This window comes from Homalodisca vitripennis, chromosome 5, assembly GCF_021130785.1.
Source record: "Homalodisca vitripennis isolate AUS2020 chromosome 5, UT_GWSS_2.1, whole genome shotgun sequence".
NCBI classification, from domain to species: domain Eukaryota; kingdom Metazoa; phylum Arthropoda; class Insecta; order Hemiptera; family Cicadellidae; genus Homalodisca; species Homalodisca vitripennis.
Genome location: NC_060211.1, coordinates 66,761,015 through 66,787,164, shown reverse-complemented (window position 1 = coordinate 66,787,164; position 26,150 = coordinate 66,761,015). Strand labels below are relative to the sequence as shown.

At 32.2% G+C, this 26,150-nt stretch overlaps 1 protein-coding gene across 2 annotated transcripts in view; it reads left to right on the top strand.

Moving 5' to 3' along the window:
* LOC124362313 overlaps positions 1 to 26,150 on the top strand; it is a 67,684-nt gene that overhangs the window by 25,313 nt on the left and 16,221 nt on the right. For both annotated transcript variants that reach the window (XM_046816710.1, XM_046816709.1), the window contains 7 exons: positions 1,141 to 1,206; positions 5,106 to 5,177; positions 9,298 to 9,410; positions 16,217 to 16,319; positions 16,488 to 16,568; positions 18,200 to 18,300; positions 20,470 to 20,665. In XM_046816710.1, the coding sequence (XP_046672666.1) occupies positions 1,141 to 1,206; positions 5,106 to 5,177; positions 9,298 to 9,410; positions 16,217 to 16,319; positions 16,488 to 16,568; positions 18,200 to 18,300; positions 20,470 to 20,665 (732 nt within the window). The remainder of the gene's footprint in view (positions 1 to 1,140; positions 1,207 to 5,105; positions 5,178 to 9,297; positions 9,411 to 16,216; positions 16,320 to 16,487; positions 16,569 to 18,199; positions 18,301 to 20,469; positions 20,666 to 26,150) is intronic.

Here is a 26,150-nt window from a genome sequence, read left to right as displayed (position 1 = left end):
ACTCCTGGTCCGTATCCTGCCCTAGAGTCAAGGCGTGAACCATCTGTGTAAAACTTCAGGACTCCTTTTGTAGGGTAGGCCTCCTTTTTAATCCATTTCTCCCTACTTCCGATAGAGACCATATATGGGTTGTCAAACGAGTATTTCTTAACCATTGTGTCTGACACTTTGGTTAGCATTTCAGCCTCAGGAAATACTTGCAATATCTTCATGTGGCCTTTTAAGGAGGTAGCATTTATTACCTTTGTTCCTAGAAGCTTCAGTGTCTTGGGATACACTTCCTCCTGCCCCAGAGGAGTGTATCCCAAGACCGCTTCAATTGCTAGTGTTGGGCAGGAACTCATCGTTCCCGTGATGCTTAAGCAAGCTAGCCTTTCAAAACTCTGTAGCCTTTTGGCAGCTGCTGTTTGTTCTACTTTCGGCCACATTAACGCAGCATATGTGGCCATTGGTTTTATTACGGTTTAATAAATCCAATGTATCGGTCCCCATTTAAATCCAAAAAGTCTCTTACAGGCCCCAAGGGCCATTGTCGCTTTGGATATTCTATTTTCAATAATTTTAAATCCTGGATGAGAAGTTCCAAGTGAACTTCTCATCCAGGATTAAACCCAGGTATTTCACTTCTTTTCTTCATTACTTCAGGTTAGATCCGATTTTAAACTTAGCCCTCAGGGTTCGCGCCGATCTGGCCTTCAATAAAATAAGGTTTAAACCATGTGACAATCCAGATCAGCTTTCTTTGCACAGAGAATGTCCTGAACGAAGGTTGGACCTGCTGGATGAGCGTTTCAGTCTATTGTCCCCAGGATCTTGTTCCCACATCTCCTGCCATTCTCGATAGATACGGGCATGTACACAAACAAACAAAAACACACACACGCTCACACTCACACGCACAAATATATATATATATATATATATATATATATATATATATATATATTTTATACATTATATATATATATATATTTTATTTTATATATATATATATATATATATATATATATATATATATCTGGTTTATATTTGTTTTTGTTCATATTTTCAGTTAGATATAATGCTACTGATTATACATAAGATGTATGCTGATTGTACATCATTTAGATATATTTGTTGATATTGCACTATTTGTTTCAGCTCAAGATCACTTTGAAAAAACAAATTTAAACTCTCAACGAAAACGAAAGTTATCTTCTAGTGCAGGTATTAACTTAGTTCATATCTCAAAATTTTGTTGGAGTGATAAATTTCAGTAAATAAATATATATATATATATATATATATATATATATATAATGTATAAAATATATATATATGTATATTGTATAAAATATATATATATATATATGTATATTGTATAATATATATATATGTACATATTTATATATTAGCTAGGGGGTAGATATTGGGTGCACATGCGGTATTGGGTATACATTGTTTTATACATATATATAAAACAGAATTTATACATTTAAAATCGGTTTAAATTAATTTTTCTCCTACTCAACAATTTTGACTCTGTTTCTGAAGTGCGTTAAGGCTCCATTAAGGCTGTGGACACTTTAACCATTTAACCAGCAAGACGACGGACATTGATAGTATGTATTGCATTCTGCATATAACCTTACTATTGAGCTAACCAGAATTGCACAGCAGTGTACAATATGCCTTCCCTTTGTTGTTCTGTAGATGCAATTTATATTGTACTGCCTATGTTGATCCTGAAAGGCACTCGAAGACCAGTGGATAAGGCACCATCAAAGGATCAGCAATCACTGCTACATCTATAGATTGATTCCCACTATTGTGCTTATTTTATTGCTAGTAAGCTGAAATTGTATTTAGTCAAAAAGGACTTTGAGCTGCTAAGGTTGGGGGGGTAGGATCCACCTCTTGTCTCCTTGGAAGAAGGGTGAAGCAGCTCCATATCAGACTCTCCAGTCAAAGCGGGCATGTCCCTTATGTCTAGGCTAGGGACAGACTGTTATGTAACAGTCCTTAACACTTAGGGTGCCCACCAACTTCCACAGTCATGACCCGCACTGGACTAGATCTATCAAATTACGCTTGCACATAAATATCTTGACATTTGCGGTTAGTAATGTGCTGCTTCTGCACATCCATAAGATTGCTCAGATAAGGGACACATCGGATTTTACTGTACCCAGTGTAGCTTCAAACGGAAGGTACATACCAGCCAGAAATAAATCCTCCTGGGGTTAAGTAAAGTGGTATCTACCATTACTATTAGTCTTCATCACTTTAGATATGTAGAACACAGAAGTTTATATAATTTTATTTCGATTTATTGTTAGATTGATGTCACTGAAAAACTGGATAAAGGAATTCAGTTGTAGATACAATTTGATTTCCAAGTCGTTCTTGGTTTTTCTTTGTCTTAGGATCGTGTTGTTTACATATTGAACTATATTTCCATTTTGAATTGACGTGCTTAGGTTGTTGACATACATTAAAAACAATCTAGGGCCAAGGACAGATCCCTGGGGATTCAATGACTTAGTAAGATAGCTTGTGACTGTACGCATTCCACTTACTCTCTTTGATTCCTTCCATTTAGGTACGATATCAACCACTGCAGGAAGCTGCAGATTCTACTTGTAGTTAGAGCATGTAGTAGTGTCTTGTGGTGGACACAGTCAAAACCTTTGAAGAAATCTAGAAACATAGCAAGAACCTGCTCACGTCTCTCCATGCTCCCACAACCGACCCCACCACAGGAGTTACTGCATCAATTGTTGATTTATTTTTCTGAGATAAGAATGTTAATCAATCAAAATAACTTGTGAGTCTATCTGGAAAGAGGTTTTCATAGATTTTATTCAGAACTGACAGTATTAATACAGGGTGATAGTTCCTCGTGAAATAGGGATCGTTTTCTTAAAAGTTGGTGTTACCTTTGCAGATTATAGGGGATATAGAAGAACTAGTTAAATTAATGTAATGTGTGAATTTAAAATATGCCAGTTTAAATGTATGTATAAAAATATGTATGTTTAGTAGCGATTGACCAACTAAACAGACATGCCATTCACATCACACCATGTTTATGGATGTAGTCACCGTATAATGGCTTCCTCTCACTCAGAGAAGTTAGGATCCCTCACCAGCTTTGAATGAAGCTTGGATCCTTGAGAGGAAAGGTTTTCCTCAACCACTGAAAAGAAACGATTAAACTTAGCTAATTCATCTTTTAAGTAATTTTTCACCAACTTATATGTATAATTGATTTTATTAGAAATTTTACAAGCTCCTCAGTTTTTTTTTTATTGATAATACTCCATGAGATTTTTTTTTAATTTTTTTATTTCCCTAAAGCTTTTTGGATATCATATGCTTTGGCTACTATAATAACTCTCCTATGTGTTTGTAGCTGAAAAGCAACGTGAAATTTGCCTTGATAACAAGAATTAGTTAGTATTTTTATAAAAATATTTATTATTATTATTGTGGTAACTAAAATTAGTTCAATTACTTAATTACGAACTTGAACTTGTTATGTAAAACCCCCTATTACATTTAAATTATTTATTTTCATATTATTAGCGAAGCCTATATTATCATAGGATTGGAAATTTTCATAAAAGTTTTAATAATAGTGTTTCAGTATTATTTTACATTTGATAATAGTATTTAAATTTAGTAAACAACTTTAAATAATTTAATGTTTTAATGTTTTGCATGCAAATATAAGCACACAATTTTTTTTTTGTATGCCAGATTAGTCATTGATTTAAACCAAAAATACAACATTTTCAGAGTTTTAGTGATTGAATTGATCAAGTAGAAATGGTTTGATACTCCTTCTCTTCTTCATAGAATATTCTTTGTAATATATCTATAATGAAGAAGAGGAATATAATTCCGGTCTCATAAAAGTAAACCTGCTCTTCTTATCCTATCTAAACCCTTTAGTTACTATATACTTTTTATACATTAATTATGTTTAATTACTGAATTATTACTCCCTTCGTTTATACAATAATGAATATCAACTTCATAATGAATAATCAAAACAAGTTATGTATCATTTTGTACTCAGAGTCAAATCTTTTTGGTATGAACCAATCCCTAATAAAAATGACTACACAATTTGTATAAGAAATGTATTATATGTTTATTTCATGGTAACAAATAGCTCAGGAAATAGTATGAAGTTCAGAATCAAGAAGCTAGACCACAACTTTGTTATTATAATATATATTTTTTTAACTGTCCCATTACAGTTGTTGATGATAAAATTTTTATTTTTTACCTGCTATTTAATGTATTAAGACGATTTCTCATAAAATCACAAGTAAATTCTAAAATGGACATTTAAAGTTAAAAATATTTTTTATAAATTGATTAATACTGTATTTGTAACTAGTAAATAATTATATTTGAATGTTGGGTTCAGCCTTTATCACCCTCCTCTTATTGTAACATGTGGTATCTGACTCTGTCTCGGATTTGTCTCCTGTAATATGGGGTCATGTTCGTCTGAAGAGATCTAAAAAAAATTGGCGACGAAGAAGCTCAAACGAACCTTTACAACGTTTTGACATCAGAGACTCCTAGATTACAAAATACAATAATATAGTGAATTCTAAACGAAGTGGCAGTCTTATTGTTTGAACATGTGCTACATTGAGTGCACTATGATGTTTCTGACACGATCTCTGGCATGGCGGAGCAACCGAGTTTTCTACACATAACGTAGCTATGGTAGGAAAGGTTAATTCAATTTGAATGTTGAGTTTAGCTCCTGTTTAACTTTCTCATATTGCAATATCTGGTATCTGACGCTGTCAGACTTGACTCTTGGAATCTGAAGTCATGTTTGTCTGACAAGATCTAAAAAAATTCGGCAATGAAGAAGCTCAAAACGAACCATTACATCATTAACCGTCAACCCCTGTTAATTAAACATTCCTATGCTATGTTATAAAACCATAAGTAACCACTGTTTGTAAATTACATATAATTTGACTACATCAACTAAACTTAATGTACTTAAGGATAAAGGTGACCACAATTCAGCTCTCTGTTCAACTCGTAAGTTTTTTATCTCTTTGATGTATAGAAATATATTGGTTTTATAGTTTCAGATCCACAAGCCCATATGAAAAAATCACGCTTGGAAGATTACCAAGAACAAGATTTGATTCCTACAAGTAAGGATTATGATTATTATTTAATGTTGATAACTTTTTAGTTAGTAAGTAGATTAATACTCAGATGAAATGATTCAACATGTTCTGTAAATATACAAGTACATAATAAAAAATACCATTTAAAATTAAGAATTATTAAACTAGTTTTATTATTGTGTTTAGAATGTTATGTGAACTCTCTAGTGCTTCTGGGAATCATCTATTTAAATTAATATGGTATACTTGGTTAACTAAGGATCAGAAATGTTTAGGTTAAATCTTGAGTTTTTTTATTTAAAAATACAATTTTTACATTTAAGGTTAACCAAAATTTAAAGTTACCTCCAGAACTTGAGATCAGTCGTACTCACTTTTATTAAAATAATTTTCTACATGAAATATCTATTCCAGACTGAAGATGAATAATTGCAAAGATCTCCATAATAGTTTTAGACAAGTTAAGGTATAATCAAGTTTTGTCAGTGTGCCGTAGTATTGTATATTTTCTATTAATAAAATTCGTATTTAATAGTATTGGTGTAAAATTTTGTTAACATGAGTGACAAATTATAGTTTTTTTTTTTTTGTATTTGTTAGTCTCGACTATAATTTTTTACTAAACGTGTTATTGGCGTACATTTTGTGTGAAAAATGTAGATAGAATTGACAAATTATCGTACATTTATAAATAATATTTTGCTTACTATGTTTGCACTTTTTTCAAAATATTTTCCCCTATCGCCACGTTTCTGCTGCGTCTATCTTCAAGCAACTGATCAGCAGTATGCAAATTACCAATTTATTACAAATTGCTAACATGTAGGATTGTTGTTGTTTTTTTTTAAACACGTAGATAAATAACTGAACTAACAAATTATTTTTATAAATAATATGTAGCTTGCAGTTCCTATTTACTATGTCTATAAAATTCTTACATCATCGAGCATCTATTTCATGTATGTCTGATTGTCCGCTTCAAAATAGATGTTTACTATTTTTTATATCTCAGAATTTATATATTAGTATGAATATGTCATTTTCAAGAATATACAGAATACATACATGATGTATGTATGTTTATACCTCAAAACAGTTTTTTTTATTTTATGAGTGGTTTTTAATATATGACTGGCCAGATTTGCTTTGAAAGTAAGAAAACAAAACCATTTAGTGAATTGTATATTCTTAGTTAATATTTATGACTAAAAAGACCAAAAAGTCACATTTTAACATGGGAATTAAAAGAGGATAGGATGTGCAGGCTTATCTTTATCAGTTGAAAGGTTCCTATCTAAATTGTTTAGTTAGACTACTATTTACTTTTTAGCCATTATATTTAATCACTGAATTATTCTTCCTTATTTTTTCACAGGAAGGAATATCAAATTCATAATGAGAATCGAAACCAAATTACCAAATTAAATTTTGGCATCAACTGATCCCTAATAAAAATCATTACACAATTTGTATAAGAATTGGGTTTTAAGTTTATTTCATAGCAACAAATATCTTAGGAATTATAATCAAATTTGGAATCAAGAATCTAAACCATAATTTTTGTATCATAATAGATCTTTTTAAATTGTCCCACCACAGTTTTTGCTGTAACATTTTAATTATTTACCTGCTATTTAGTGTGTTTACACAATTTCTCTTGTAATACAAATGAATTCTAAAATTAACATTTAAAGCTAAAAATATTTTTATAAATTGATTATTTGTGACTAGTGTATACTTAGAACTAACTACTATTGTTAAATTACATATAAATTGACTACAATACTGTATTTCATGTACATAAGGATTAGTAAAGGTGACTACAGTTCAGCTCTCTGTTCAGCATAAATATTTTCATCTCTTTAATATATTAAAATATGTTGATTTTATAGTTTCAAATCCGCAAGCCCATATGAAATATCACACACAGAAAATTATCAAGAACAAAATTCGATTCCTCCAAGTAAGGATTATGATTATTATTTAATGTTGATAATTTTTTAGTTAGTCAGTAAATTAGTTGCAATATTTTTATACTTATGATGTGTAAACATGGCAGTAAATAATAAAGTATACAATTTGAAATTGAGCATTGTAATAAATGTCATACTACATTGCAATGTCACAAATCATAAATTTCTGTTATGATTTGGCTGTACTCTTGTATGTATGACTACCTTCAATACGTACATGAGAAGTGAAATTTTGCTTTTTTGCAAGACCGCACATTATCTAACTATAATTGTAATTTCAAATGAACAAGTTAATATTTTTTATGGAACTTTCTTCTTTTAATAATAAAATACTGTATTTGACATTATATAATATGGTAAGAGATGTTGTTATATTTCACATAATAATTGACGTTACATGAACAATAATTTTGGATCTTTCCAGACTTTTGCCAAATACTACTACTACTGCTATATTTAATTATTTAAAGAACTACACTAATTTTAGTGTGGAGGAATTGATTTATGCAAAAGCTTTGATGAAAAAAAATAATTCTAGACAAAGGATTAACAGATTTCCATGAGAGCTTCAGTCAAGATATTGTTTTTCATGATTTGTCATTGCGCCATAATTATAAAGTATGATCTAATTTCTATTAATAAAATTTGAGTTTTATTTGTGTTGGAGCTGGTTAAATTTTGTAAACACAAGTGACAGTTGTGCTTGTTGAACATCAAGTTCAATATTAGGATATTTATAAATTACAGTAATATGTAAATATTAGTAAGTATAGATTCAGCATTTCATAGTGTTTCAAAATAGCATAATCTACTCTAAAACCAAAACACGGGAAAACAACAGTGTTATGAAAGTTTTTTAAAGTTTGACCTCAAACTGTACCTATTAATATTGATCTCCAAAAATTTGACATTATTGCCACATTTTAACTGCTGAGACTTTCTACCAGTTTTTATTTTGATTAATATAGAATGGCTTTATACCTACATTTTTAAATGCTATAATAACGAAGTTACTAGTCAATCATTACATCATGGAGATTTAATTTTACTTGTCTATTGGGATCATTGAATTTTAATAGCTTTTTACATTCTGTGAATTTTGTTTTCAGCTGTATTCAGAGTAAAAAATATAACCAGCAAAACTATTATCCCACAGATTAATTCCAAAAATAATGACGGGTATGTTTTGAATCCGTAATAAGCACTTGTCAGTGGGAGGAAAGCACTATATGGGGTTTAAAGAAGGTGATGTAATGACAAATTCTTGTGGAGGTTGTTTTTCACTCTGTCTCTTTACATGTATTGTGCAACTCACACTAAGATGAATGAGAGAAGCATGAGGTTGAATGCAATGTGGCATATACTCCCCTAGACTGACAGGGAGCATCTTGCAATCGTGTCTCTGTAACACTCTTCTCATTTAGTTTTTTTTTTTTTTTTTTTTTTTAGTAATTTGTTTGGTGTTTGTATTTAAACCATAACATGGAGTGAAGTATGGCATAAAACATAGATCTAAATGATCACCAGCAGAGACTGTGATTATGTTGATCAACACACATTGGCTACAAATAGCATCAGTGGGACCCAGTGATTTCACTTTACCTTGATCGTGGATCGTGACTAAAATTAGACCAGAATCATTGGTTGACATATCTGTAAAGTTTTAGAAAGTCAACTTCTATCAAGATTAAAAAATTTCCGTAAAACTGCCTTCTAGTAATGTTGATACCACAAACCTAGTAAATAGTTACTATCTAAACAATAGGTCTTTTTTCTTCTTCTGTTCATATGTACAATGATTATAGCCATAGCATCTACGTGTCACTAGGAGTGCAGTGTAGTAACTATGAATATGAATAATGGAAACAAGAGCAAGGTATGCAGATGAGGCTTATTGCCAGGGGTGAGGTGTGTGCATTCAATGTTACAAAGAATCAAAGACATAATGGAAAGAAATCTTAAAAATAATACCTTAAGTGAAGGTTGGATTGTATTTTGTATTTTGATTAGATTTTACCATTGAATAGTTTTTAGTCCATAATATGAAGTAAATTATTTGGTTCAGAGTCAGTAATCATAGAAATTAAAATACGGCTAAATAAGTCATAGTTACATAATTAATATTACACAGAATATAAACTCATAAAACATAGATTTGAACTTGTTTTTAGATCTGAGAAGTAAACTTATAAACAAGGAAGAGATAGCATGTACAAGTCACACATGCACCAGCAACTTCACGTCAGAGACCAAATTGGAAGAGACCAGGCAATGTCAGGCCAAGGTAAATTTATAGTGACTAAACTAGGATTGAGAAGTACTAATTACAGAAGCTTTGACTAATAAAGTATAGGCTAGTCTAGGAGTTGAGAGCCAATTCCTATTGTAGGATCACACAACCTGGTTTTTTTTTCAAATCAGCTGATGTATTTCTCTTAGAAAGAAGTCAGTTATAAGCTTTGTTAGATTTGATGGGAAATACTCGTATATGAAGTGTTAAAAATTACCAATCATATTTTTCCTATCCAAACAGACTTAAAACTGGATATCAAACATATAAATAATATTATATCACTTAGGTTGTCAACAAGAGTCAGTGACTCAGTTCTGACTAAGGTATTATAATTTATTGTAGTCTCACTGGAAACTGGAAATAAATATTTATTTGACTCTTCATTGAGTTAAAGAAATCATTTCATAGTGTACACATAACAAACAATGGCCGACTGCCTATAGTTCTATAGTGATGTGGCTCCAGGAAAAAGTGCATTAAAGGTGGTAAATAACCAACAAATTTTTACTATACTTGTGTACAAACCTTCCTGGATTAACAGTAAGTCCATTCACTTACAAAATATAATATCTAATCAAACCATTTTTTAATTATTTAACAAAAAACTGAAAATGACCAAGTAAGCTCTATTTTAACATCAAGACTTTTTAAAGACAATAATTAACTACGAGCTTTAAGAAAAATCTCATTAAGAAGAAAATTCGTATACATGAAACTAATAACTTAAGTTAGACTCATTCAAGCTTAACTCTCTTTCAAGAAAATAAAATACTTACTGTGACGTCATAAGAACTGCCAACACAACTGGCTTAATACACGTCACCTGTTTCAAACAGACATTCAACCTCCACATCACTCAGTGCTGGCACACGGCACTTGGCCACCTGATACTGGAGCACTGACCCGAACACCTAGTCAGCACTGTCAGCGCTGACCTACAGCATTACAGCTGCTGCTGTACTGCATATGTCAGTTGACACGGCACTTGGCAACCATTTAACCAAGCACCATTTATTTCAACATTGGTTGACTATTTAGAATAAATTGACTATTACTTGACCTCTAGAACTTAGAAAACAATAACAGGAGCAATCAGCCAAAGCTTAACCGTACCTAAAAAACGTTTTTATTTTTTTACCATATTTAACAGGAGCAATCAGCCAAAGCTCACCTAAAAAAACTGTTATTTTTACCATTATTAACAGGAGCAACCAGCCAAATCTTACATTTCCAAACTTTAACTAAAAAACTGCATCACACTTTTTATTTGACAACTATTGTTACTCTAAAGTATATATATTACAAACCAACTAAGGTAAAAAATGCCTACTAAGTATCCCTGTGGCTCATGTGAAATAGGAGTGAAATACTCAGGTCTAAAGTGCACTGGTCCTTGCAACATGTGGTATCATGGCAGGCTGCCAAAATGTAAAAGAAAAAACTTTGAAAAAACTAAGTTATCAAGATATAAAAACATGGACATGCTTCACATGTAAGGCAGGAGGCTCAGATTATGACAAAAATTTAGTTACAAATACCATAGACAACCCTTCCTCCTTTGACTTAACATCAAATACTCATAACCAAAAAGACATTCTAAACAACTCCATAAAAACTCTAGAGAGCAGTATTTTAGAAAATGAAGATGATAAGCTTGCTATGGCTGCTACAATAGGATCGGCACTGCTGGAGGAAAACAAGTTTTTAAAAGAACAACTGACTATTGTAGAAAATAAGTTGGCATGTTTACAATGTAAATTAGCCAGTAATGAGGCAAAGATTGAGAAATGGCTGAAGAAGAGGAAAAATTTCTTGGGAAAATTGAAACCTTATCCCAAAAGTTAGCTGAAGCTGAAGTTCAGATTGAAAAAGAAAAGAAAAATGTAATGGAAATTCAAAAACTTATCTGAAGACCATGACAGGAAACAGGAACAGATAATTGAAAAATATGTTATAAAAAAGCAGGGATCTTGAGAAACAACTTTTAGTTTTGAACGCAGGAGTAGCCAAACAACAGCTGAAAACCTCAAGCAAAACTGACACTGTAACTCAAACTGAAAAATGTGAATTTTTTTACGCAAGACAAGCCACAAAACTTAAACGGCTATCTTGCTAGAAATATCCCAAATTAAATCCAGGCAGAACACCATGGAGACTACTCTTAAAGACTTGAGTGTTAAGCCTCAGTGCCACTGTTCATCAAGTCAGCAAAAGCTAGTTGTATATGAGCAAAGCATCCAGACTGAAAATATCCCCCTAAAAAACACCACAAGATGTTACCTTGTCTACCAACAAACACACATGTCAACATACGAAGACCTAAAGATGTGAAGACCAATTGGGGTTAAACATAGAGACCAAATCAGTGTCTCTCTTCAGTCTGCAAAGTTTAAGGCTTTCCAGAACAAAAACTACCCTCTTCCAAAGGAACAACCCCAAGCAGAGAATAAAAAAGGATAATAGTTTATGCAATCAAAAGTCTAATGCAGTGGATTTGACAAAAACTTACACCAATGAACGAACTTAGACTTAGTTTAGAAAGTAAGAACCTACCAAACTCAACTGAAATAAATAACAGCATCCACTCTTGAAGCCCCTGCCCTTGCACCCCCTTCATCGATGAGAAGGCCACCCATAACTGCTACAAGACTTTGAGCCCTCAGAAACCTTCCTTGAGTTTTATGAAAAGAATATAGAACATGTCAAAGCCAATTATCATAGAAATCAACTTGCTCCTATAAAAATAAACATCTCACCTTTTTTAGAACCAGGCAGCAACGTCAGACCTCCAATATAAAAAGTAATGCATCTTTCTTAGAGCAAAACAAATCTTCAAGAAACAAAATATTTAACTTAACAGTTCTCCATCAGAATATACAGGACTTATCTAACAGATCAAATAGACTGATACACTTTATAGAAAATCTGAAACCAACACCTAATATAATAATACTAAGTGAACACAGTCTCAAATCTCAGGAAATTGAAAATGTTGCTCCAATACCTGGATATATCCTCAGAGCACATTTCTGTAGGGAAAAAGCATATAATGGGTGGGGTTGCAATTTATGTAGAAGATACCTTTAGAAAAGAGTACCTTTAATGTACCAATCAGTCAGCACTGCGAAGAAGAACTTGTATGTGAAATGGCTTTGGTAAAGGTTATGCTCAATACCACCTGCTTATACATAATGGGTACCTACAGATCACCATCATCCAAACTTAGACGAATCACTTAATATTCTCTCAAAAACTATTGAAATCAGTAAACTGGAAAGTTCAAACCTTCTAATCATGGGAGATATAAATGTAGACATTTTAAAACCTGACAGGAGATCAGGTAAATTACAGGAGATGTTGGCTTCTCACAACATTCAGAGGCTGGAGCTACCACCTACCAGAGTAACCTCCAACACCATTTCATCAATTGACTGGATATGTACTAACTTAAGAAGTGGAAGAACTAACTGCAACCGTGTATGATTCTGGTCTATCAGACCACACTGCTCAAGTCTGTACTAATTAAAACAGAGTACATAATTGAGAATTTCAGTAGTACATATCGAACCTTCAAGACAGAAAACCTCCTTGAACTAAAATGTTTACTTCAACATGAAAACTGGCATTACATTGAACAATTTGACACCGTTGAAGAAGCCTACAACAGCTTCATAAGGACAGTGACAATGGCCCTGGATGCTGCCTGCCCCCAGAAAATTAAAGAAACCTAGAAAGAAATTAAAACCTAAATTCTTTGCAGATGAAGAAGCCAGCAGGCTTAAAGAAAACTTTCTAAAGACTAACATACATCAGTTTGAAAACAACAGGGGAACTTGACATCAAACAAGACGCAGTAAATGCAAAGAACTCCTATGACCAACGCTTAAAACTACTGAGACAAGAGGCCTCCGCCAACTTCATAGAAAGAGCTGATGACAAGCCCAAAGCCATGTGGAAAATAGTTAATAATGCCCGTAACCAAAACAGGAGCTCTACAGATGACATAAAACTGAAAATAAATGGACAACTTTCACATAACCCTCAAGAAGTCGCCAATCATCTGAATTTATTTTTTGTTAATATGGCAGAAACAACACTACAAAAAATCCCAGCGGATGAGAAGAAAGGATTGGAATCTGTGGAACCACATGAAACAGCATTAATGGAAACAATGACCAAAACGAGCATCAAAGAGGTTAAAGATACAATTAAAAACCTCAAATTCAAAAATTCAGCCGGTATTGATGAAATTTCTTCCAAAGTATTAAAATTTTGTGCTGAACGAACTAGCCCCTCCATTGGTTGCCATATTCAACAAATCTTTTAAAGACGGTCAATTCCCCTCAAAATTAAAAATTTCGAAAGTGTTCCCTAAATTTAAAAGTGGGTGCAAACATGATGCAAACAACTACAGACCAATTTCACTGATTTCAACATTTTCAAAATTATGTGAAAGAATTGTTCTTCAAAGACTCCTGGACCATTGCGCTCAGCACAATCTCTTAAATGAAAACCAACATGGATTTACACAAGGGAAATCAACTACAACGGCATTGATCAAACTAATTGAATCAGTGACAGACAGCATTGAAGAGGGAAAATTGACCACAGCTTTGTTTCTTGGATTTAAGTAAGGTGTTTGATTGCCTCAGCCACAACATCATTCTGAAGAAATTGGAATTGCTTGGAATCAAAGAGGACAGCAAATAATTGGTTTGAGAGCTACTTAAAGGGTCGTACCCAACTAGTAGAGCTCTACCACTCATCAAATGGTATCACAAAAGCAGTCAGATCAAAAGTCCTTCCAGTGTTGAGAGGTGTAGCCACAAGGTTCCGTATTAGGACCAGTGATTTTCCATTCTCTTACCAATGATCTACCCCAACACCTAGGAAACTACTGCACACCTCTAATGTATGCGGACGACACTACCTTATTTTCTGACCCAAACGTTCAGCAGATGGCCTTGCGGTCTCATCTTATACAGCTCTCAACATGGCCATCCAATATTGCTATGGAAATGACCTTGTAGTAAATCCATCAAAGACTAATCAGATCGCTTTTGGAAGGAGAGCATAGAAAGTCCCAACCATTCCAGATGTCAGTATTGAAGATCATTTAAAATTCCTTGGAGTAACAGTAGATACCGAACTAAATTGGATTAATCACGCGACAATCTTAGTAAAAAACTCAACACTGGTCACTTTGTCATCAAGCAAATTCTTTCTCTCAGTAGCCTTGAAACAGCAAAAATAACTTACTATTCCCTTTTTGAGTCTCACCTGCGCTATGGTCTTGCTGCCTGGGGTGGAACTACTACTGCTTCAAATCTTCAACGGATACTTATCATACAAAAGAAATGTATTAGAACACTGGCGGGACTACAACCTCTGGAGAGCTGTAGAGAGGCATTCAAGTCTCTGAGGATTCTCACTGTCATTTCACTTTACATTCAAGAAGTAATAATGTACGCTGATGGGGGAGAAATCTTCAAAGGACCAATGATGTACACCACTACAACACCAGAAATGTACACCTCTACAACCTTCCTGTACATCGTCCTGAGGCTTTATGAGCGAAAACCATCATGTATGGGAATGAAGCTCCACAATCTCCTACCACCTCACCTGCTGTCCAAAAGAGGAAAGGAACTCAAGATAACACTACATCAATGGCTTCCTGGACCGGCCATTCTACACGCTGGAAGAGTATCCTTCAAAAAAACCTTTTCCTGATGTTAATGTATTTTAATGACACTGTTTATAAATCTCAAAGATTGTAAATAAAGATATTCTCATTCTCATTCTCATACCACATGAATAGCTGTAAGGTAATGCAGGAACGGTTTTGCCATAACTTCTAACATGTTACTTGAAGATTTGAAATTGGAAATTAATGTCACATTCAGACGAATAAAACTAAATAACTGTTAAAGTCTGATTAATCAAGCACACAGTATTTCACTTCTCAATCTCTGATTTAATCTTATTAATAGCATAAGAAAATCCTAACACATCTTAAAATCTGGTTGATGTATTCCCATCTAATGATAACTCTTGATAGAAAAGTCCTAGATACTTGAAACTATGTTCATAGGTTCATATTTATAAATGGTCAAATTGCAGTTTATCCATCTCTGTTCGTCTGTCCAATAGCTCTTAATAGAAAGGTTCTAAATACTTGAAACTTTGTTCATAAGATCATCTTTTTAAATGGTCAAATTGCAGTTTATCCATCTCTGTTAGTCTGTGTTATAACTCTTTCATTGTGTTCTGTCAGACTGCTAATTTTTGTTTAAGTAATTTGTAAAATAACATGAGTCTGTGTGTATGTGGTATACATTCCTCAATACAGACATAAAAACCCATCTGACATTCAGTAAATAATATTGATCTTGTTTAACCAAAATTTATTAATTTATATCAATATAAAGCTCAAATACTAATTTAAATGAAATGTTATAGATTAATAGTTGTTGTCAATTTTAGTTGAGATTATCTTACTGAGTATGTTGATAAATGAAATATTCACCTGACCTTTTTGAATTGTACAGGAAAAGATTAATTACATAATTTAGCTACTTACAAAAGCAGTGTAACTCTCTTCATCTGTTCATCTAAACATTATTTTGCATAGGAATGAATAATTGAGCATATAAAACAGCCTAAATATATTATAAATTGCATAAAAAGAGATGCTAGTATTATCATGAGTCTTACATGACAGATGTGTTACAAGTTAATGCTTATAATTGATATAATTTTTGCTAACTTAGGTTTTTCATAATTCTTCTTTACAGGACTTGATTTCCAGCGATAACAATTTGGAAATCAAAGTTGCAGCTCTCAAGCAGAGTAACGACTGTATTGGATTTAGACAATGGATAAAATGTAATAAGGAACGTAAGTATGTAAAAAGTGGTTATTTTAAATATTTTTGCTTCATTTTTATCTTAGGCTCTAAAAATATTCAAACAATTAATGAACTATAACAATTTTAAATTATTTCATACTTTAATTATGGTTTAAGAACCCAAACACATTTAGTTCATGATAAATTTATGTTTTCAGAACAACTCAGTATGAATGGATTAGAACCAAAACAGCACCTTCCTACAATAATTGTAAAAGAAAGCAGCAACCTGTTGACTGGTATGTTGTACTTAGTAAATTATAAGGAAATTAAATCAGTCACTATAAGTATAAATAACAAAAGATTGGCTGATGCAGCCAAACCTTGGCATAGTAATGTCTACTTATCTAACTTATGTTTAATTAAGAAATAAGCATTTTAATAGTGGATTGTTGCAGTAAATTTGTTATATTTTTTCTACTTCAGAAGCCAAGTTGAACTGATATCTAAGATATGTTTCTCAAAAATTTAGGAAAATACACTTTACAATAATCATTATTTCAAAGACATTTTTACTTATGAAATTTAATTTTCAACATTAATTAATTCATATAAACATTAATAAATAAGCTTTTATCTTGTAAAAAGTTATTTTTTAAATTTTAAATTTTGTGTAGTTATAGAGAAATGATATAATAATAAATCGACACAACATATCAGAAGACCGGACAGAACATACAGATTAAGTTTTTACTAAACTGGATATTTGACCTGAACAATCTTTGTCATGAATGTTTACATACAGTCACTTCAAAGGTGACAGAACATACAGAAAGTCTGTACCAAAGACAGGATGGTCGACCTGAACACTCTTTTTCATTAACGTTTATGTTATCTCTGTACAGTCACTTCACAAAGCTGACGATGAATGTCAACAGCTGACATGTTTCTTGTGTTCAGGAAATATATTTACCAACCAAATTTTACAAGCAATTCAATAATCTTAAACATTTAAAATACACACATGTGAATTTATAGGTTAGCTACAGAGTTGCAACTGATACTTGTGTATTCCCAAAGAATGGTGGGAGATGGGACATACGATTGTTGCATCGATATATGATAAGAATTGCATGAGATACAGGACTGTAAAGAGAAATACATAATTAATTTATTTTAAAACCTTTTAAATCCTTAGACTATGGAATGGGATAGTCGTTCTGGTAATTTGGAATTATTTGAAACTTTGGTAAATTTCATTAAAAGGAATAAATACTATGTTAAAGATTAACTGAAAACCTCTCTTCTAGAGTTGAATTTGGTATTAAAAATCATACTGAAAAACATTTTGAAGTTTATAGGTGGATGAATTTTGTGAAGTCTGTTTTGATGAAATGGAAGGTTTATTAATGATCTGGTATCACCATGTGTTTAAGGTTCTACACAACAGAGTTATTATTATAATCAGCTTCAAAAAAGGAACTCTCTTTCTGTGCCTCTTGAAGATCAATAAAATATTTTGAAATTTCAATGTCCCATCACTCTAGTAAAATGAAATAAAGAGCCTTGGTACAGTGCCCAAATTTTACTAGCCTGGAGCAGGAAACAGTAGTGGAAATTCACTACAATGTCTCTAGTTCACCGCCTTTTGTCTTAAGGTCTTGATTTTGTTGGGTGACACATCACCATATTAAATTATAGATTGTTTTTGAAAATTATTTTGGTGATTTGTACTAAAATTTATCGTAAATGAGATGTATGATTTATGAAATGTTGCAATCATTTAGGTCAATAGATTTTCCACGACTTCAGTTGTGGGCTTCAAAGTGTCGCTTAAGTTTCTAATTGGTACAGCTGTCAGGGCTGAATTTCATGTCAATATTAAAAATTTAAGTTACCATCCTTAAATATCAAAATTTTTCTTTTACAGATAATAGTGACGTTCCACTTCGTGGAAACAAGTGGAACGTTTTCAAGGTACACTCTCAGCTGGAGAAGCTTATGGTAGATTTACAAGCATTCCTACATGCAGTGAGTACCCATTAACTATTGGATAATATAAAATTTAAATGAAACCTTTGCAAATTATGTACTCAAATTTTATAACTTTACTGACAAATAATTTAACTGTATCACAAAATCCATTTTGATTGAAAACAAGGTACTGAAAAGTAGTTAAAGCTTCAAAACAAAAACAAAATTTCCACATTTTTGGGGGCTTTCACTTCTATACTGAAAAGTAATGTTTTCAAAGGTAGTCACTCAATAAAAAAATTTAAGTTCATCAAATGTTCTAGTCAAATTCTATTGTTTTATGAGTATTGTTTTATGAACACTAGAAGATAGTAAAACGGTTACTCCGTTTACCACTGCAACTTGAGAATATATAAGTTCTGGACAAGACCCTATAAAGGCAGCTTCGTGAGATACTTAGTCTATAAACCGTAAAAGAGATAAGAAGTATATTTCCCAGCATCAATAGACATTCTGGTTACATCTGTCATGTTTCCATAGCATTTTAGAAGAAATATTAATCAGCAATGCCCTAATATACAATCACTGATAGTAAATAATCACTTATTTTGTGTAAATATTACCTTTCAGGTTGAATGAAGTGAATCAACAAGGTCCCTAAACTGACAGTGTTCAACATCCGATTTTCATTATGTTGTTCACATGTCACAGTTGCCATTATAGCCAAATAAAATACACCACTGAAACTAGTGACTAATTTCAGTGCCACATTTATCGCAGTGAAGGTGTTGGTTAACTAAAACATTATGACAAATGTCAAAATGAGCATGTGTCAGATTGACATTATTTAGAAAATTGCCACCTAGAGAGTTAAACATTCAAATTAAAGACAGCTCTTGCTTTGTATACCTTATATATGTATTTGTTATATGTATGTATGTATGTATATTATACCTTATGCTTATAAAGAGATATTATAACCTATGTTCAATGATTACCCAAAGTATATGCGAGGGCCGCCCTGAAAGTTTTGAGATATACGAAGAGTTTTTGAGCTAGACTTACCAAACGTTAGACGTGTTCAAAATAACCCCCTCCAGTGTCAAGACACTTTAGAAGTCTGATATTCCACTTGTGAAAGCATCCAGTCCCTTAATTTTTGGAGTGGAATGAACATATTAACGAATCTCATTATAAATTTTTCATTCCAAAGAAGAGCAACTATTGTTCAAAATGTTTCTTCAGATTGAATAATAAACAAAAGTTTTGCATCGCGAGATCTGGTTAAGTGGATGCACATATTTTTATGCCATTTTTGCCTAAAAAATCCGAAGTTTCTGCAGCAGAGTGAAAAGAGGTACATTGAACGGTACAAACCTCAACCCTTAATGTTCAAGTCCAGAAGAACTTGTAACACGCATTGTTCAGTGTGCCCTTTGTCCCTCCAGCTTAATACCCTTCACCAATCCCATACAACTGAAGAACAGCATAACTTACTTTCTTAACCGACTGTTGTTATTTGACCATTGTGACAGGTGGCCCATCGTAAAACACCCATACGGCTATATCTCTTTGAGTTGGAACGTTATAAAATGGTCTCATTAACAGTGAAAAATTTAGAAATAATCCTATGACCATCATTAGTACGTAAAATGGAGAGTCTATAGGCGGACTCTCACATGCTCAGCTTTTTATGTAACAGCAGAATGCAGATTTCCGGAATATTTGTCTTCTTGAAGTGAATTACAGCCTCCTCTAAATTCTGAATATCACATGAAAACAGGTGCAGGGGTTGATGCTACAGAACCAAGACGTCATCTGGAGACAAATAAACTTTAAAATCATAGAAAATCTTTCCATAAGTGCTTTCTTCAAAACTCTATGACTTCATGACTTGATAATGTTATTGAACAAAGGACATAAGTACATTAATGAACCCTAGTTACTATCAGGCATTGACTTGCACTTGAATTAAGAATGATAAGATTATTGCACTGTCTGCCGGTATCTCAAAACATTCAGAGTGACCCTCTATATACCTCTAGATATTCAAAAGATTCAATGTTATCTAAATATAATCATACATTTTTGAGAGATCCTTTTATACATAAGTAAGGATTTTTTTAATAAATTTTTAAAAGTTATTACAATGAAAATCATTTCAACACATTTTAAAATAAGGTAAATGACATGTTGCTTATCATTTCAAACATTTTATTGTTACAGGTACTGAAAAAAGCAATGCAAAACCCTTACGGCGATTTGAAGCATCACACCAACAATATTAATCCGAGCTGGACTCTGATAGATTACATTGTCGAGACAAACAAGAGATGGTCAATGATTACATCTTGTGATTACACACCCAGGATACGTAATATCTTTTCTAAGCTCATAGTGTTAGTGAAAAAATATAGACGTGGTGAGTAATAAACATTTCTACTATATTATAACATTAGGTATCTAAAACACATATGAACTAGTATAATGTTATTTTATTGGAAATTACCAAATAAAAACAATGAAAAGATCATCTAACAAAAGTTATTTCTATTTTACAGTATTGATAAATAACAACTTTTATAGAACTTTTTATAAGATTTATTCTTTAAAGGATAGGCCAATACCCTCTTAAGACTTATTATAGCTATAGGCCACTGGCTTGTGAGAGGATCTAATCAAACAAAATAGTTTAGAAGAAGAGTAGATACAGTACAAGGTTGATCATTCTGATAAAAAATGCTATGGCTGCCGACAGTATTTGAGCCTGCGTTATCTCTAACTCAGATTCAAATTTCGGTATCTTAGACTACATATTAATTTATCAGGATCTTAGACTACATTATTTCCAAGTAAATTCATTGACAACAAGTTCAATATATACTTAAACCTAAAAACAATCAATATGGCCAGTACATGATCTTTATTTTTGCATCAATTACATTTTAAGATTCAAAAATACATTTTTGGCCTGTGGTAAGTGGTTACATGGCATGGATCCCTGGGACCCCTCACTCAACCAATAATTGCTAACTGGGCACATCCCATTGACTCCTCACTCGACCAATAATTGCTAACTTGGCACATCCCATTGACTCCTCACTCGACCAATAATTGCTAACTTGGCACATCCCATTGACTCCTCGCTTGACCCATAGTTGTTTTTTAACAGATCCCTGTGACTCCTCGCTCGATCAATAATTGCTAACTTGAAAGATCCCTGGGACTCCTCACTCAACCAATAATTGCTAACTGGGCAGATCCCTGTGACTCCTTACTCGACCAATAATTACTACCTTGGCACATCCCATTGAGTTCTCGCTTGACTCATAGTTGTTTTTTAACAGATCCCTGTGACTCCTTGCTCGATCAATAGTTGCTTACTTCACATATCACTGTGATTTCTTACTCAACCAATAATTCATTCAGAAGTCAGACATCCTGTATACAGTAATATACAGGGTGATTCAAAACTAAACGGCAATCTCTCGAGAGCTTATTCTATAGCTAAAAACAAGTAAAAAAGTTCATATAACCATATGCCCGGAAACGCTTCGTTAGCGAGTTACGCCTAGCGAAAGATTTCGGCCGGATTTCAGAACCCTTGGTGAAGTCAGGCCGTATAAAAATGGTAAAGGTAGTTACAAAGATACAAATACGATTGTTTTTTATGTTTTTATATCTGACAAATTTATTAAAATTCGTCCCAGAGCTGTAAATGCAATACTTTCAGAGATATCTTACGTAAAACACAAGAATTGGTGCAAAGAAATAACACATTTTTGTGTTTAACGTAAGATTACTTCCATAAATGTTAAATAAAGGTCATTTTTTTCTTAAACAGATTTGTAGAACATTTAATTCTGAAAAGATTCATGTGAACTACTTAGGAAAAACATTAATAATAGGTATTGAAATTTAGCTTTATTTAAAAATAAAACAGACGCACAAAAATGCATATTCTTATCTGCATAAAATATTAACTAATGTTTAGGTTGTGAGTAACAGCTGATCATTTTTCAACACTTTTTATCGTCATATTTTCTTTGTAAAGGTTGACAATATAAGCTGATCAACAATTAAGTTCATGAAGTAATATTTGAATAACCTTTATGGAGGTTTTTGTATTGTGGCATGTGAAGATTGTATTTTGTGAGATCCTGTGATTATTTGGAAATATTTTATACAAGTGTATAAAATATTTTATTAAATATTTATTTTTAAAATATTTTATTAAATATTTTTATAAAAGTGTATGTAATTATCTTAGTAAATAATGGCAGATAATGTAAATGGTATGTATTCGTTTGAAGAGTATACGGACATGATACTGATTTACGGCAAAGTTAACAAGAATGGTTTAGCTGCAGTTCAGGAATATCGTGATACTTTTCCACATCGAAGAACACCTGATCGCAAAACATTTGAAGCTGTGGAGAGACGACTTAGAGAAACTGGTAGCTTTAAACCGAAGCGAATAGATACTGGTCGTCAACGTAGCGCAAGGAACTATAATAATGAACAAGCAATAATAAATGCTGTAGAATTATCACCAACCACAAGCACCAGACGATTATCACGTCAGTTAAATATTTGCCAGTCAAGCGTATGGCGGACACTTCATGAAGCACAGTTGTACCCATTCCATATAACACGTGTTCAAGACTTATTACCGCAAGATCTTAAAAAAACGGAAGATGTTCTGCCGCTGGTTAAGAAGAAATTATTTACGACATCAGTATTTTCTTCGGCGTATTCTCTTACTGATGAATCCTGTTTTACTAGAAATGGAATTGTAAATTTTCGTAATACCCATACTTGGGCGTACGACAACCCACATGAAACTGCGACGAGGCATTTTCAACATACATTTTCAGTCAATGTATGGCTTGGTGTTCTGGGTGATAATTTGATTGGTCCATTTTTCCTCCCTAATCGACTTAATGGAGTAGCGTACTTAAATTTTTTAAGAACAAACCTGCCTACCCTCTTGGAAGATATTCCTGTTCAAAACAGAATAAATGCATGGTTTATGCACGACGGAGCACCTCCACATTTTTCTAATGATATGAAAAACTATTTAAATGATACATACGGTAGACAATGGATTGGTCGAAATGGACCAGTAAAATGGCCACCACGTTCTCCTGACCTCACGCCAGCAGACTTTTTCTTATGGGGTTGGATGAAGTCAATTGTTTATTCAAAACGGATTAACACCATAGAGAAGTTACGTAATCACATTACAGAGGCGGCAGAAACTATCAAGAATGCTCCAAATGTTATGAAACGCGCTAGAAAAGAGTGGATTCGTCGTGCGAAAACGTGCATTGCTAACAACGGAGGACACTTTGAGCAACTATTATAGGTGATTATTACAGTTTTATAAAGGTAAATACATTTTATGTTAATGTTCAGTCTAGAATAAATGATCAGCTGTTACTCACAACCTAAACATTAGTTAATATTTTATGCAGATAAGAATATGCATTTTTGTGCGTCTGTTTTATTTTTAAATAAAGCTAAATTTCAATTTACCTATTATTAATTTTTTTCCTAAGTAATTCACATGAATCTTTTCAGAATTAAATGTTCTACAAATCTGTTTAAGAAAAAAATGACCTTTATTTAACATTTATGGAAGTAATCTTACGTTAAACACAAAAATGTGTTATTTCTTTGCACCAATTCTTGTGTTTTACGTAAGATATCTCTGAAAGTATTGCATTTACAGCTCTGGGACGAATTTTAATAAATTTGTCAGATATAAAAACATAAAAAACAATCGTATTTGTATCTTTGTAACTACCTTTACCATTTTTATACGGCCTGACTTCACCAAGGGTTCTGAAATCCGAGCCGAAATCTTTCGCTAGGCGTAACTCGCTAACGAAGCGTTTCTGGGCATATGGTTGTATGAACTTTTTTACTTGTTTTTAGCTATAGAATAAGCTCCCGAGAGATTGCCGTTTAGTTTTGAATCACCCTGTATAACAGCTTCACATACAAAAATGATCAAGACCCCATAAATGGTATGTGTAATGGAATAAAGTTACTCTATAACTTTATTATTTAAAATTTTTGTGCGCCTACTTCCAAAGTGTAGTTCTTCAGTCCTTTGATTTCATATGGCAGCATCCACATTACATAGTATTGCCATACAACTCCAAATAAATCTAAATACATTATCTCTAATCTACATTATTTTAACACTTATAAATATCCAGAGAAATGGTATGGAATTGAACAGACTATACAACAATTAACAGCAATAATGATAAATAAATGACAACAATAACCATAAATGAAACAGAAAAGTAACAAATCTTAATGAACCCATTATGCAACAAAATGTATAATTGACAAATAAAATTATTAATAGAACAAGTAGAAAACAAGAATGTTACTAATAAAGCATATAACAGCTCTCATGCTTATCACTCTGTCAAGATCATTTACCACTTTTCCACAGGTTACTTAACTTTTGGTTTCAAAGCAAAGATATTTAGGCAAACCCCTACTAAATGATATTCAATAAATAAGTAACAAAAGAAATTTAATAAAATAAATATAATAACTATAAAAAATTATGAAAATTTAAAAAATATAAATTATTAAAGAACATAACAAAATATGAACTATGAAATTAGTGGTTATTATGATGCAATAGCAAACCTAACTATATTAATTTTAACAAATAATGCAACAATAATAACAAATATATATATACACACATACTATATAATGCAATCTTTGTTTTTTTACTCAATATTAAAGGCCATAATTTTAATTTTAAATTTAGGTCCCGTTTAAATATGATGTTATTACTAAAATGTCTAATTATTTCATTGTAATATTTTTGACTAAAATAACAAAGTTGCATTTTGTTTCACTTATTATTTAAGTTTGGCAATTCAAGTCTAATATATAAGGAGATTAACAATATAATCTTTCATCTTTACTCGAAAAATTATATGTAAGCTTGCCTTTGACACATAATTAAAAGTTTTTTTACTGTTGGATACAGTCAAATGTGCCCCCCAAAATGTAATATAATATAACTCAATACGCTTTCAAACCAAGATCTATGAAGCTGTATAAGTGGCCTTAAGACAACTCATTATGTGATATAGAGCATAATTGATTTTTCTCAGCTTCTTTCCTAAAAGACAACTTAATGGTACCATTTAAGTTTGTGATAAATAAAAAGTCCCTATCAAAATATGTCACCTGCTCTATAACGTCTATGCTGGAGCATGTGCATTATGATACATAGAACTATGATTATGACATAACAATTAAAAATTATTTTGCAGCTGTTCCATAGGTTGATTAGTGTCAAGAAATATTAAACATTTTGATTTTGTTGTGTTTATTAATAATCTGTTGTCAATTAACCATGTTGAAATTTTACTCAAATCACTATTAATCTTTCTATCTAGTGATTCCTTACTGTACGCTGAGCATACAAGGACAGTATCATCAGCATATGTGAATATTTTTGAAGTCAATTGAATACATAGCACGTCATCTATGATTTTCAAGAACATGATTGGACGTAGGACACCTCCCTGAGCTGTCTAGTATTATAGTTCAACTATATCACTATGCCTTATTTACCTTTATAGTCTGTTTAGTGTCAACTTCAATCTTTTCCAAGCACATAATTTTTTTTCTTACCATCTTTTTCACCACATTCCAGTACTGTTTGAGTTACATTCACACTGCTCAATCAAATTGAAATAATAATTCATTTTTTCTGTTTAATTTGTCTTTTTACTTGCTTTACTAACTGTGTGTAATAATGTTTATTAATTTTATAATTCTTATTTACCAAATAGTTTTTGAAGTTTTACACTTAGATTCAGATTCAGATTGTTTATTAGCTATTAAGTAAAACAAATTAC